General features: G+C 43.0%; 1 protein-coding gene across 3 annotated transcripts in view; it reads right to left on the reverse strand.

Annotated features, from left to right (window-relative positions):
* The window catches only part of fam124a (family with sequence similarity 124 member A), a 51754-nt gene that overhangs the window by 12460 nt on the left and 23533 nt on the right, over window positions 1-15761 (reverse strand). For 2 of the 3 annotated variants that reach the window (XM_083777564.1, XM_083777562.1), the window contains 3 exons: window positions 5331-5551; window positions 4643-4962; window positions 2951-3221 (listed from right to left, as the gene is read on the reverse strand). In XM_083777564.1, coding sequence (XP_083633690.1) covers window positions 2951-3221; window positions 4643-4962; window positions 5331-5551 — 812 coding nt within the window. The remainder of the gene's footprint in view (window positions 1-2950; window positions 3222-4642; window positions 4963-5330; window positions 5552-15761) is intronic. The other variant, XM_083777563.1, reaches the window with a different exon arrangement.

The raw sequence follows: 15761 nt of genomic DNA on the forward strand, positions 1-15761 counted from the left end.
AAATAAAAAAAAGATCATATAAATAAATATACAATAAAGAGCGTTCCACCGTGTTCAGTTTGGAACATGTTTCCACCGCATTGTGTTGGACGGAACAATTGTCATTGTTTGATGCCTAGCTGAATGGGTAGAGAGCCTGTCTGGAGAGAAGGAGTCTCCTGAGGTTTGAATCTCAGTAAGTGATGCTGAGAGGTGGCTCACCATCAGGTGGGATGAGATGTTGATCCATCATTTCTTGATCTTTCTGCTGTTCCTTCGTCTGGAATGTGGTCTCGGTTGTTGTTGTCGTCTGTTGTCGTTGGTTGCCATGGCTGCCAGTTCCCACCTGATGTTGTGTGGGAGTTCTGATTGGGCCAGAGCATACTGAATAACTTCTAGCTTACATAACGTCTTAAGACTAGGACTCAAGTCTAAGATGAACAGCACATCAGAGATAGTGTGACTGTAATCTCCTTTCCTTCCTCCAAAGAGGATGATATGATCTCCCACAATGCAACAGCACATACCACTCATTTGACATGGTCCTTTCCCCTTGAACTCAACCTTCTTCCAGGAGAAGGTCTCTGGACTGAATTTCCACACATCATTGAAGGTCTGCTTACTGTTCCAGCCACCAAATATGTACATCGCTCCATTGTAGGTAAATGCTGAATGACAACAGCGTCCTTCTGGTAGAAGCTGTGCAGAAGGTGTGTTCAGCCAGACGTTGGTCTCTGTGTCAAACACTCCGATGGTGTTGCAGACCCCCTGGGGCCCCAAGCCCCCGAATACAAACATCTTGGTACCAATGATGGTGGCAGAGTGAACTAATGAAGCAGGAGGTGGAGTTCCTCTGGTGTTAATTAAAGTCCAGACCATTGTGCTGGTGTCCAACTTGTACATGTCATTAGTGTATACAGTCAGCTTAGTTTCTCCTCCATGGATAAACATAACCTTCTCCAACACACAGGCTGAGTGGAAGCTCCTCCCCTCTGGAACAGTACCAGAAACCCTGGGTTGGAACCATCTGTGGGAGTCAACATCAAATGCATAAAGCACATTGCAGTAAGGCTCCACTCCCCAGATGTAGACTGTATCTTCAACCACCACAGCCGTGTGGCGGCAGCGCCTGGATGGAACCTCAGGTTGACCATCTCCTCTTCCTGGTTCCACTGGAGGTAACTTCTTCCAGCATAAAGACACTGTGTTGAAGACATGGACATCCATCTGTTCATCCATCTGTTCATCCCTCCATCCATCACAGTAACCTCCAAAGGAATACAGTTTGTTCCTCACTGCTACAGCAGCATGATAGACTCGCTTTGGTCCTCCTGCTTTGGAAACGGTCCAAGACAACATTGCTCTGTCTGTCTGTCTGTCTGTCTGTCTGTCTGTCTGTCTGTCTGTCTGTCTGTCTGTCTGTCTGTCTGTCTGTCTGTCTGTCTGTCTGTCTGTCTGTCTGTCTGTCTGTCTGTCTCTCTCTCTTCTCTCTCTCGACGTCTACTCTACAGTCATTTTCAACACGGTGCATCATCTTATATCTTCTGGTGTGAAATCACACGAGACACAAACTGTTGCCATGCACGCCTTAACAACGCCAATTAGTGCAACCTTTGAACTATATTGCTATATTTATTACTTCATTACGGCTACCTTGGGGTCTATTGATCTATGGGTCTTCCACACGTATAGTATATATGTATAGTTTATAATATAGTTTCATTATATAGATATTCCACTGTTACGCTCTTAGCTTACGCATGTTTCATGATAAATGCTTTTTATGTGATGTATTCCCATGCTTTTTTGTTCTTGCTTAATGTAAGTCACGCTGGATTAAGAGCGTCTGCTAAATGCCTAAATTGTAAATTGCTACAGCGTTCCCTAACACTGAGCTGTGTTGTATTTTGTGTGTGTGTGTGTGTGTGTGTGTGTGTGTGTGTGTGTGTGTGTGTGTGTGTGTGTGTGTGTGTGTGTGTGTGTGTGTGTGTGTGTGTGTGTGTGTGTGTGTGTGTGTGTGTGTGTGTGTGTGTGTGTGCGTGTGTGCGTGTGTGCGTGTGTGCGTGCGTGTGTTCGCGCATGCGCGGAATGTGCTCAAGCTGACTGGCTGAGCACGGAATGTGATGTATGGTGATAAAAGTGCCGCTCACGTCACACGGGTGTGATATTTTTCTCCATATCGCTGTGTGAGAGACAGTCCACTGAGCAACTCAAAGTGAGGCTGAATGACAAGCATTTTGCATTCTGGCTCTTTGAGGGGAGCTAGTGCCCCCTATGGCCAGCTTGGTGTGTTTGTGTGTTCTCAGGGGCGGCCTTAGGAATCTGGAGGCCCGTTTCAAGACCAAATATGAGGCCCCCATATACCTATGACATCATTATTTTGTTGAGGCCCCCCCTGAGGGTGGAGGCCCGTTTCAATTGAAACTGGTGAAACATACTTAAGGCCTCCTATGAGTATTGGTATACTTCTACTTAAGTAAAACAATTGAGTACTTTTATCCACCACTAGTCACATAGGTCAGTTTAGTGGAGGACGGTCAACCAACAACGATATACGATACGATACAACGTTATTGTCAGATTGCACTGAAATTAGTTTTGCGTCACCGTTCAAGTAGCCTGGGGTCCACCTATGCTTTCTATGGCATAGGCAGCTACCGAGAATCTAAACTCAGCTGTGCCACATGAGACTAATTAGTTGGAGCGACAGAGAGAGAGGAGTGTGTGTGTGTGTACGTGTGTGCGTGTGTGCGTCAATTTAACAAAGGTGCAGACGATAAGAAATCAGCAGAGTGATCGAATTTTGCGCTACTCTATGCCGAATTGAAGTGGACTCGGACCCAGACTTTATTTTTCTCTCCCTGGAAATAAAAACGTCTGGGTTTCCGAGGCTACCGTTCAAGAAACAGACATAGACACATACAATACAAAATGGAAGACATTACAGGACAAAAAAAAAAAACCCACTGACTTGCAGAAGGATCTTGTTGCCGTCGTAGTCCTCCGTCTGCCAGCGCGCCTCGCTGATGGGGCTGCAGGGCCGCGGCAGGAGGGGCACCAGCGCCCCCACGTCCCTCACCCTCACCTCCATCACGGCGGCCTCGGTGGGCACGGGGCTCTGCCCGCGGGGCAGCCTCTTCAGCGACAGCTGCACCTCCGTGGCGGGGTTGGAGTACGCCACGAAGAAGCAGAAGTCCTCCTTCTTGGACTTCTGCGCCGCCACCCGGCGCTGCAGCAGCAGCCTGTATACGTGGGGGTGGATTCGAATGAACCCATTCTGACCTGAGATCAGATTCTAAGAATGTCTTCTACATCCTGACAGTTTTCCATTCTGACCTGAGATCAGATTCTAAGAATGTCTTCTACATCCTGACAGTTTTCCATTCTGACCTGAGATCAGATTCTAAGAATGTCTTCTATATCCTGACAGTTTTCTGAAAAAGCTATGTTTCTATGTCGGTGGTTCTTCGATTAAAAAAAAATAGCAGACCACAAGCTCATAGCACGCCACTCGGTGGCGCGCTATGAGCTTGTAGATCTGCTATTTTTCAATAACTAAAGCATAACATAATGCTAACCCCAAAATGGGTTAAAATAATTGCTTTGAAAATACTATGTTGTAAAGAAAAATCTATAAAAAGAAATCATAGGTGAACACTGCTGAAAAATGAACATGACAAATTGCACAGAAGTGAGCCATTGCTCCGACTAAGCGTTCAAATAATAAAATACTTTCTGATTGCAAATAAGAAAAGAAAAAAAGAATTGTGATTCCCGTTATGTACGATTTACATGGTGTCTGTGATATGAATTGTAAGCTTACACTAATCACAGTAAACATCATGTCTTCAGTCATTTTCAAGTTACTGTAGTCAGTAATATAGTCACTTCAGTTCAGCACAGCTGTATTGTATTGTAGTATTTGAATCGAGAATCATTTTGAATAGACAATCGTTTTGAATCTGGAAAAAAAAATGCTTTAGAATAATAAATAAATAAAAACGTTTTTGGATTGAGAATCGAGTTGAATCGAAAAAAAAAAAACTATTTGTAATCGAATCGTGACCCCCCCAAGAATCGGAATCGAATTGTGGGACACCCAAAAGATTCAACAAAATGTACTAAAAGTATTCATATTGCAGAATTTCACAAATTCAAAATGTGTAGAAAATCTATCAAATAGCCAATCTGTGAGCTTGTAGATCGGCTATTTTCAAACGGCGTTTCCTAATCAAAATTAAAATCTCCAATTAAGTAACTTGTCACGATATCTGTCTGTTGTATGCTTTCATTATGTACTGTAGTGTTGCCCTAGTGTTTCCTGTTCTGCCTGTCTTGGCTCACCTCCCTGTGATTACTAGTTGTCTCCACCTGTGTCCCGTTAGTCTCCCAGCCAATCCCAGTGTTGATTGTAGTTCTGTTGCACCTGTGTCTAGTCTATATAAACCTCCCTGTGTTCAGTGTTCCCTTGTCATCAGATTATAAATCAATGTTACTGTGTATGTCGTCCTTCTACACTTTACTGTGAGTTTTATGTTAATAAATATATTGGACTGCATCAGTTTTGCCTTCCTGGTTCTGCTTCTGGGTCCTCACCTGACACACCGTGACAGGTAACTAAAGTTTTCAAATAATTGTAGTGGGAGTAAAAGTACACATCTACCTGTACAGCCGCACCATGTCGGCGTAGGTGTCGTGACGGCAGTACACGGTGAAGCGCACGATCTCCTTCCCGTAGTGCACTGTGCGCGCCGCCCAGAGCGGCGTGCCGGGGGCGGGGCCCAGCGTGAAGAAGTCCTGGCTGCGTGGCGCCAGCGGCAGCATGCGGCGCCCGTCGCTCACCTTCTCCGTGTGGTGGTAGCGCCACGGCGGCCTCTGCAGCGCGCGGTGCAGCGCCGCGATCGTCTGCTCCTCCTCCTCGCCGCCGTCGTCGCCGTTATTATAGGACTCCTGGAGGAAAAGGACGACCGCCAAGGCCGGCTGCTGCATGGCAGGCCGCCGTCAAGTATAGGGCATTCACTTCCTGGCATTTTGTCACTAGATGACTAGTTGACTAGTTTACTAGTGGACTAGTTGTTTAACTACCTATTATTTTTAATACATATTTGTAAATTTAAAAACTGTGTACATTGGTGACTGATCTTGAGGCCTGCAAAATTGGGGAAAAAAACCCTTTTTCAACTAGTACCAACCCGAGTGGAACAGTAAGAGTGCGGCGACACACTTTGATCTCGCCGCAAAGCGTGCGCCTATGGGCTATAGTTCCAAACATTGGAACTATATCCCATTGAGATAGAATGAGCACTTCCACATTCCATTGTTACAATTGTCAGAATGGGTTAATGCCCTACCGTCAAGCCGCCGTTCGGTTGCCGGGGCTTCAGCCGGGAACGCTGGGTCGAGGAGGAGGAGGCGCGCTCGGAGACGCGGAAGAGCTGCAGCTCGGGGTGCACCCATGACAGCACGGCGTCGGCGGCGCGCTGCAGCGACGGGCCCTGGCCCGGGTCGGCGATGAGGTGGACGCTCACGAGGAACGGGTCCTGGTGGCGGTCCAGCGTGGAGGACTCACCACCTCCACACCCAGCAGCAGCACCGCCATCGAGCCACAGAGGGAGCAGGAGGACGAGAAGAAAGGCCATGATGGAGGAGGAGGAGGAGGAGGGTGGGGAAGAAAAGAGAAGCAATCATAAGAATTGAAGCCCACTGAATTTTGAGAAGCAAGTTAAAACCCAAGAAATAAACATCACAGCTTAGTTAAGGTAATTTAATTCTGAGAGTGTACAAATGGAACCAAATGGCCACGTTAGGGTTCATTTGGTTCCATTTGTACACTCCCAGAGTTACAGACCCAGCCATAAGCGACATCGAGCCACAGAGAGGAGGAGGAGGGTGGGGAAGAAAAGAGAAGGAATCATAAGAATTGAAGCCCACTGAATTTTGAGAAGCAAGTTAAAACCAAATAAATAAACATCACAGCTATGCGTGGCACGAGACACACGAAAGGATGCGAATGCATCACAGAGCAACCGGCATAATACGGCTTGGCTTCACTGCGGAACATCTCTCATCTTGGGCCCGGCTCCTTTTTTTCATGCCAGACATCTGCATTTCGTCCCGTCTCCACTTCCCCTTGTTTACCTCTTAGCAATTTTCTCTCCCTCCCTCCCTCTCTTTTCCCGCCCCCTCCTCCCTCCCCGAACTAATCTCTCATTACCATCGTTCTCTGTTTCACTTCTTCTCCACATCTAACACCATCTCTCTTCCCATACCATCCTCCCTCCATCTGCCTCGCAGTGGAACAGTGTTTCTATGCAGTCATTAGTGGCATTAGGAGGTCATTAGTGGAAAACCACAGAGGAATGTTCCAGACCACAGCAGGGAACGCTGGTAGCAGCAAGGTGTATAGCTAGCTTCCCGCCCTGAACCTGTGACCCGGAAAAACAAGGCCCAGCCCGGGCTGCACCTCCCCTAGGCTGGCTCCCCCCCAGCCAGGGCAGGTATACTGTGAAACTTTTTGCCTTGGGAGAGTATTTTGTGTTAATTTTTTTTTTCTATTTACCTTAACCCATTTAGACCATGAGGACGATTCTACAAAATGCCTTCTAAATCCTGAAAGTTTTCTGAAAAACCCATGTTTGAACTCAGTCGTTCTCAAACATTTTCATGTCAAGGACCCCCATAAATATATGCATTTGGCCGCCGACCCCATCTGAAAATATGTTGTTCCAGGGATCCCCGCCCAGAAACAAAGATTTGCTCTGAAAGAATATATATTCAAAGTTTTGCGCCACATTTTCACGATTTTTCCAAAATACCAGACCTACAAGCTCATAGCGCGGCACCGAGTGCCGCACTACGAGCTTGTAGGTATTTTTTAATAGCTAAAGTGTAACATAATGCTTAAAACACCAAAAGGGGTTCCCCGCCCGAAATGGGTTTTAAGCCACAAACAATGTGTTGTTTTCCCCTCCGCTATACAATGTACACAGATAAACACACACATGCCAACTTAATTCCCATTGCTACAATGTCCTCTCGTTCTCTCTTTTCAAGTAAGTCTTTAACCGGCACTCGTTATCTTTAGTTCTCTCTGGGGGCTTGTCCCATTTCGTTTTTGAAGGCGTTGAAGGCTGGGGGGCACTGTACAGGGCGAGGGAAAGGACACACAGTGTTCTTGTCATGGACACAGTCAGGAGGGATGCTTGGGCACCGCCACCAGGCTACTCTGTTGGCCCCAGATGGGAGTACAGGATCTTTTTGGCCTTTTTGCTAATGGACACTTTCTACTTGACCAAAAACGTGACGGTCTTATCGACCTTTCGGATCTCGTTACGAAGACCCAACTCTTCTGTTGTCTTTGGCTGCACAGGCCGTTCAAGCACTTGCTGGTAATTAAACTAGGGCTGGGCAATATATCAATATTACGTCAATATTGTGATATGAGACTATAATTTATTGGGGTTTTTGGATGTTGCGATATCGTGATATATCATGAGTATTGGTTTTAATCATTTGAGCCCCTTTTCTTTTTGAATTATGCAAATGTTTTGAAATTAGCCAATATACAAGCTCAGCTCACACCTCACAACACTCTCAATGTCATGATCGAGCCAGCCATAACGCAAAATCTTTTCTGACCCCCATCCATTCCCTCCATATTGTATTATTGTGTATTGATCTACAAGCTCATAGCGCGGCACCGGGTGCCGCGCTATGACCTTGTAGATCTGATATTTTTTGATAATATAATCTTTCAGAGTGAACGCTTTTAACTAAAATCTTTGCTTCTGGGGGGGTCCCTGGAACTACATATTTTCAGTTGGGGGTCCACAGCCAATTACATATACTTTTTGGGGTTCTTGACATGAAATATTGAGAACCACTGATATAGAAACATTAGGTTTTTCAGAAAACTGTCATGATTTAGAATACATTTTGTAGAATCGAGCTCAGGTCTAAATGGGTTAAAACTCGTATTTTTTCCTCCATGGCTCTGTCTGATCTTGGATTGGTTTATGGGTGACTTAAATTACAGTAAAACTGTGTAATTATTTTTGTTTGTGTTATACCATGCTATATTTTTCTTGTTTGTTTTCTTTTTTTCTCTTATCTGATCTTGTACAGCACTTTGGTTGACCTTTTGTGACCTTTTTAAATGTGCATAAAGTTTGGTTTGGTTTGATTTGATTGCATCCTCAAGCGGTCTGTAAAATCAACCAACTCTTCCACTGCATGCCACAGGGCTGTTGCAATAGAGCGCCAAAGTCCTGACTCATCATCTCCCATGGTTCACGGAAGTAATTTCTCTATGGAGAATAGGATCTTAAAAATCGTCTCATATAAACATTGTGGTTAAAAAATAAACAAAGTGTCTCTGTGTCGTTTAATTTACGACCGTCAGTCACTCATATTTGATATCGTCTGTTTCTAGCGAAAATGTAACTAATTCAGCAGCAGTGACATTAGCGTTTTCTCTCAGTCAGTTGATTCTTCATATCCATATGAGTGAAACAGCCGGGACAGTTCTTATAATGAGGCGATCTAAAATCCTCCTATGGGGATTACAATGCAAAGAAAAAGTACATGAACCCGTGGACTTAGCGCCCTCTAGTGATATTGACGTCCGACTGCGATGCTCTATGATACTCGCGGAGCGAAAGATAAACTTTAAACTTTAGCAAGGCAGGGGGTTTCAAGAGTATAGAGAATAGATCTGAATTTGGCCCAGGAGGAGAATAGAACGGAGGTTTCCACCATTCCACAAAGCGCTATCATTGTGTTTGGTGTGTTGTTCGGCACGCTAAATCCAAACAGACACTTCTGTGGAATAAACAGATACTTTAAAGCTACTTCTGAAAGGATTAAAAGACCCAAATTGTTTACTTTAACAGACTTTGCAGAGAAATAGTAGTATAGACATTGTTACTTTACAGCCTAAAGTTAAAACATGAGATCATGACTGTACTAGTAGCCTACTACCCTGTCTCACATGCTGGGCAAATAGCTGACATTAACCTTACAATAACAGGGATGTGCAGAGAATGGAAAGAGACAGCTAGGGGCTGAAAAATAGCGCAAATAGCAGATTTACAAGCTCTCAACGCGTCGCGTCGAGTGCTTGTATATCTGCTATTTTCAAGGCACAACCCAACAACGTTTTAGCTACTGCTACTGATGTGGTGGTCATAGATTTCTAAACAAATTCTGTCAGCGTAAAATGCTACGTTCAAGTTCAGAATAACCCAATTCTCCTGTATGCTGCCTTTGGGTTTTGTGGCCCGCGCACCATCGCTCTGGAATGTCCTCCCCTTGGCTCTTAGGCAAGGGGAGGGCTTTTAAAAAAACACCTTTTATGTCAAGTGCTTTTCCTACTTTCAGTTTTATATGTATGTGTGTATATGTATGAAGGCCTATGTGTAAATATGTAGATGTGTATGTATGACCTATATATATATATTAGGGCTGTCAATCGATTAAAATATTTAATCTGATTAATCGCATGATTGTCCATAGTTAACTGTGATTAATCGCAAATTAATCGCATATTTTTTATCCGTTTTAAATATACCTTAAATCAGTGGTTTTCAAGATTTTTCATATCAAGGTCCATTATTTATTCTGCATTTGAGCCACGGACCACCATTTGATGACATTTAGCCTTCCAGACCCAAACTAAAGAACTGTATTGATGATGGCCAATGGTACCATTACGAGAGGTAACAGGCCATGTTGATCAAAATAACATGTTTTCTAAGTTTTCTAATTGTGTAGACTTAAATTAACTTAAGTAATGCAGCTGTTTAACAATTATTCAACTCTTCAGTGTAAAATTGCCATGCATCTCTCAACCATTCTGTCAAACCTCACAGTGCGTTAATCGCGCGTTAAAAAAAATAGTGCCGTTAAAAGGATTGTGAGTTAACTAGTTAATAGTGCGTTAACTTTGACAGCCCTAATATATATATATATATATGTATATATTCATCTTTCTTTCCTTGATGTGTTTTGATGTGATGTTGTGCTTTGTTATGTTCTGATGTTCTTGATGTTGTTTATGATTGTTGTTTTTAACCTGTCTGTAAAGCACTTTGTAACTATATGTTTGGAAAGGTGCTATATAAATAAAATTAATTAATTCATTCATTCATTTGGGTATTGTGGCATGGAGAAAAACGTGCAAATCTTTGAATATATATTCTTTCACAGCGAACGTTTTTTTTAACTCATATGTTTGCTTCTGGGGGGGGGGGGTCCTTGGAAAGACACATTTTAAGATGGGGGTCGCCCTACACATCATATAGTTCTGTGGGTGCTTGACATGAAAATGTTTGAGAACCACTGACATAGAAACATAGGGTTTTTCAGAAAGCTGTCAGGATTTAGAAGACATTTGTAGAATCGTCCTCAGGTCTAAATGTGTTTTAAGCTCCTAAGTCTTCAGGCAAGGCTGATGTTCTGACCGTCGCTGTTGGGCAGAAAGAAACCTTGCAGGTCCAAAACCGTTAACTTTTATATCGGAGGATTAATATTTATTAAACCCAAAGACAGACTTGCGGGTATTGCATAACCAGGTATGCATGCCATTCCCAACTTTGTATCGTTCCTGACTTGTGTGGTGAGCTTGTAGAACAGCTATTTCTGCAACTTTTGTGCGACACTATCATATAACAAATTATGTCATGTAGAGGCTTTAATTAATGAAAAAAAAAAAGATAAAATATGGAAATAGAAGGTTTACTGCCCAACAGCCCCTTCCTCTACACTCTGTACACAAATGACTGTATTAGCCCCTCACCCACTAACATCACATACTTTAAATACTCTGACACTGCCATTCTCAGACTGCTCCATGACAATAACTCTATTACGGTCTATCAGAATACCATTTCTCATTTCACACAGTGGTGCACTGACAACTATCTAGAGTTGAATGTGGTCAAAACAAAAGAACTGGTCATTGAAACAACCCACACTGGACTTAACCCACTCCTCATTAATGGTAAAACAATAGAACAGGTTGACAGCTTCACATATCTTGGACTCACACTGGACAATAGACTTTATAGGTTTGATCAACACATTACATCTATCCAGTCACGCTTTCAGCAAAGACTCCATGTAATCCGTAAATTAAGATCATTATCTGTTGCTCCTCATCTTCTGCTATTATTGTACAAAAGCATTATTCAACCTGTTCTGTTGTACTGTTCTGCATGCTTCTACACCATACTGTCCATGCCTAACAGGAACAAACTTTTCAGTATCACCCGTATTGCTTCCAAAATCATCGGACTTCCTACACCCACACTTTCTGATATGAACAATAAGGCCATCACACGACTAGCACTCTCGATATCAAATGACACTGACCATCCTCTGTATCGCTTCTTTAACCTCATGCCATCTGGACAAAGATACAGAACCTTGCCATGGAAAAAGGTCCGTTTCAGTAGGAGTTTTGTCCCCTCAGCCATCGCGGCATTAAACAGACTGCCCCGCCGATAGGATGGTTCTGTATACAGTGGGGACCTCATGTTTCTTTTTTTTTTTTTTTTGTCTTGGTGTTATGTGCTCTGTGTTGTTTTTGATGTGGGTGTTGAACTGTTGAACAGATTGTGAAGACAAATATCCTTGGGACAATAAATATTATTATTTATTATGCTCCATGCAAAAGTTGCCCCGAGCCCCAAAAAAGACATTCACTTCAAAGGTGGTCCAACATATACCACCACTATGCCATATAAATGCACACAATTGTAACCTATCTACTGTATGTTGGTCAGAAGGTGACCATGCATTCCGTCTTTAGTGTTAACCCACAAACGCATGCATGCAGCTAATTAGCACAGGTGATACAGTAAGGTGAGATAAAACACATTTTATTGCCTCTCCAGTGCATATACAGTATGAACATATGACAGCGATTAGCAGTGCAAACTCAACCTCAAGGCCTCAGAGTGTGTGTGTGTGTGTGTGTGTGTGTGTGTGTGTGTGTGTGTGTGGCATGTGCGTGTGTGTGCGCTTGCATATAGCAGTTTAAGGATTTAGCTAACTTGGCCATAGATGTAAGTCAAAACAACTGGGGCAGGAAATTCAAGCACAGGGGCCCTTTTTTCGTCTGGTTAAAAAACGAGGGGGGAAAATGATTTGAGTTCCATTGCTAATACGTCACTTTGACTGGTGGTGCCCAGTAAATTACAATCTTAATGGTTTGACTTCTGTGAAAACAATTTCACATTTTGTACTTAATTTAGAATTTCAAAAGATTTCAACAAGAACTAATTTGCGTTGGTTGCGGTTCCACAGGAATGTGATTCCATGTTACTTCTATTAGGTTTCCAGTATAAGTTATTTTGCACTTGGTTGCATGCTGAAAATAGCCGATCTACAAGCTCACAACGCGTCGCAGTGTGAAGCGTTGTGAGCTTGTAGATCGGCTATTTTCAGCAAGTGTAAAAATAGTCATTACGACGGCATCAAGGCCCACCGAAATACATTTTAGTCGACTAAAATCTTGCGATATTTAGTCGACTAAAACTATACATTTCAGGTGACTAAAATGTGACTAAAACTAAATGAAAACTATTCAAGAGACTATGACTAAAACTAAAATAAAAATGTGCTGCCAAAAACAACACTTGCTGCACAGGAAATGCTTTTCACTTTTCATAATAAACTTTGACTCCCAGCTGTCTGTATATCTGTCGCATATATTGAACGGACACTGTAAATTATTGTCTTGAGGAGGAGTCAGACCATCTAAAATATAAAACTTGTGTTCACAAACAACCACACCAAAACATTTCAGAGAGGAAAAAAAAAGAACACACATTGGTCTAAGAATAAATGTCACCTTGTGTTATAGACAAAAACGATGGTGACCCTTGTTTGACTCTCTCTGTCTCTCATTTAAACACATACACAGTGTGAATGGCCCATGCCGAGGCTAAGAGACAACACTGTTTCAATTAAGCCATTAAGAAACAGCCGACAGCAGCACATTTAGCTGGGGATCACTTCACGGGCCTGTGGTCCAAACCTCATCTGGAGAATGCACATTTGGTAACACTTAATTCAAAGTGCTTTACGGCATATAGCCTGCATCTCATATGTCACTTTAAATCGAAGGAGAATGCAATTGTGTGTGTGTGTGTGTGTGTGTGTGTGTGTGTGTGTGTGTGTGTGTGTGTGTGTGTGTGTGTGTGTGTGTGTGTGTGTGTGTGTGTGTGTGTGTGTGTGCACGTGCACGTGCACGTGCGTGTGCACGTGCACGTGCGCATGCACGTGCACGTGCACTTGCGCATGCACGTGCACTTGCGCATGCACGTGCACTTGCGCGTGCACATGTGTGTAACTGCACTCGGGCGTGTCGTGTGTTAGGTATGGGTGGTCTTGGGTGCATCAGGTGCTGTTCAACTTGACTGTGTGGAAAAGGACCTTGACTTGACGTCATCTCTCACACACACACACACACACACACACACACACACACACACACTTTGGTGCTGCTGTGTAAAATGATACTGGGCAGTAGTCACTTTAAATGCGTCATCTAAAGAGTTCTAGTAAGAAGAGTGAATGAGAAACCTGGCCAGTATGTTTAATGAAAGGCAAAAGCGCTGGTCGGCGCTGGTGAGAATAACCCCATTGAGCCAATAAATAAAATGCCTTTCTCTTTGTACACACAGATGGAGACAGAATGTAAGCGTGGGATCTTTGAGACTGAGACTCATGTGCTCATGATGATGTATATGCGTGTATGTTTTTCATTTCTACATTATTTAGTGTTAACTTATCTTCTATATGAAGTCGTGTGGCGGTGCATGGTTAGGCAACCGTTTCTGTGTGTGATAGAAAAAGCTTCCATTTTCGGCTTGTTTCAATGGATGGTAGAGGAGTATGTTATACTCTATGTTATACAATATTAATACTAGCACATCTTTAGAGATAGGATGCACAGTCTCTTGCATTGAGAAATGTAGACCCAATGGTTTTTTTCAGTAAGTGTAAAATTAGCCGTTACGACGCATCAAGGCCCGCCAAAATACATTTTAGTCGACTAAATCACCCGTAGATTTAGTCAACTAAAATCGTGTGATATTTAGTCTACTGAAACTAACACTAAAACATTCCAGGTGACTAAAATGTAACTAACTACAGTAAATGCAGGGGCGGCCTCAGGAATCTGGAGGCCCGTTTCAAGACCAAATAGGAGCCCCCCATATACCTATGACATCATTATTTTGTTGATACAGCCGTATATAGATACGAATAGTTTGACTGTTCAATATCACACGCAGCCATTACTCTCGACAATTAGCAACAACACCTTTCCTCATCCTGTCGTCCCTTCACAATGAAAGTGTCTCCCCTTTACCTCCCAATGCTGCACATTTTACCATGTTATTTACATAAAATAGGTGTAACTTTACTAACTTAACATTAACATTGTGGGAGAGAGCAAGGCAGTGAGTGAGAGAGAGAGAGAGAGAGAGGGCCAAGAGTGGCGGGGGTTGACTGAGGGGACTTCACTGTACACTCTTGCTTCGTGTCCCAGGTTGGCTTGGTGTGGAATGTGATAATTTGTCCCCTATATTCAAAGTCTGATTTCCATTGATGGCTGTGTTTAGCATGTATATGGCTGCGGAGTTTTGGTACAAAATCAAAACAACTTGTCTAACATTTTGGCATGTTTAAACCTCCAGGAAAATCCGTGTTGAGGTTCTTAATCCACTGTTTTCCATTAAAACGTCTTTGTCCTACTGTCCAGTTGGGATTGTGTTGAAGTCCAGATACTTTTAGAGCTTCAATGCCATGTGCCATGTAATGTTGAACAATCCTTTTAGTTGTCTTTTTTGCATTGTTAATATTGTATTTGTGTTGTCTCAGCCTTGTAGCTATTGTTTTACTCGTTTCTCCGACATATATGTAATAAACACAGTTCTTGGTGCTGGCTGTTATGCGTTTTGTAGTTCTATTTTTAACTATTTGTTTGGGTTTGAACTATTCTAGTCTCTGGCGTGCTGGTGTGTTGATTCCTTTTAGCTTGCTGTGTACCAGATAGTCTTTAAGATTTTATTTTTTCTGTAGACCGAGTTTTGCGATTATTATTTTTTTGGCAAAAGGAGAAGGAAAAAAAACCTAACAATAACAATAAAGGACCAAGTCCTTTCAGGACTGCTTGGTCCTTTAAATAAAAAAAGATCATAGAAATAAAGAGTTCCACCGTGTTCAGTTTGGAACATACAGACACAGGTTTGTGTTTCCACCGCATTGTGTTGGACGGAACAATTGTCATTGTTTGATGCCTAGCTGAATGGTTGGAGAGCTTGTCTGGAGAGAAGGAGTCTCCTGAGGTTTGAATCTCAGTAAGTGATGCTGAGAGGTGGCTCACCATCAGGTGGGATGAAATGTTGATCCATCATTTCTTGATCTTTCTGCTGTTCCTTCGTCTGGAATGTGGTCTCGGTTGTTATTGTTGTTGTCGTCTGTTGTCGTTGGTTGCCATGGCTAACAGTTCCCACCTGATGTTGTGTGGGAGTTCTGATTGGTCAAGAGCGTACTGAATAACTTCTAGCTTGCATAACGTCTTAAGACAAGGACTCAAGTCTAAGATGAACAGCTCATCAGAGATAGTGAGATCTCCTTTGTATCCTCCAAAGAGGATGATACGATCTCCCACAATGCAACAGCACATACCACGCATTGGACATGGTCCTTTCCCCTTGGGCTCAACCTTCTTCCAGGTGAAGGTCTCTGGACTGAATTTCCACACATCATTG

The sequence above is a fragment of the Protomyctophum parallelum genome (assembly GCF_964188405.1).
Source record: "Protomyctophum parallelum genome assembly, chromosome: 11".
NCBI lineage: Eukaryota > Metazoa > Chordata > Actinopteri > Myctophiformes > Myctophidae > Protomyctophum > Protomyctophum parallelum.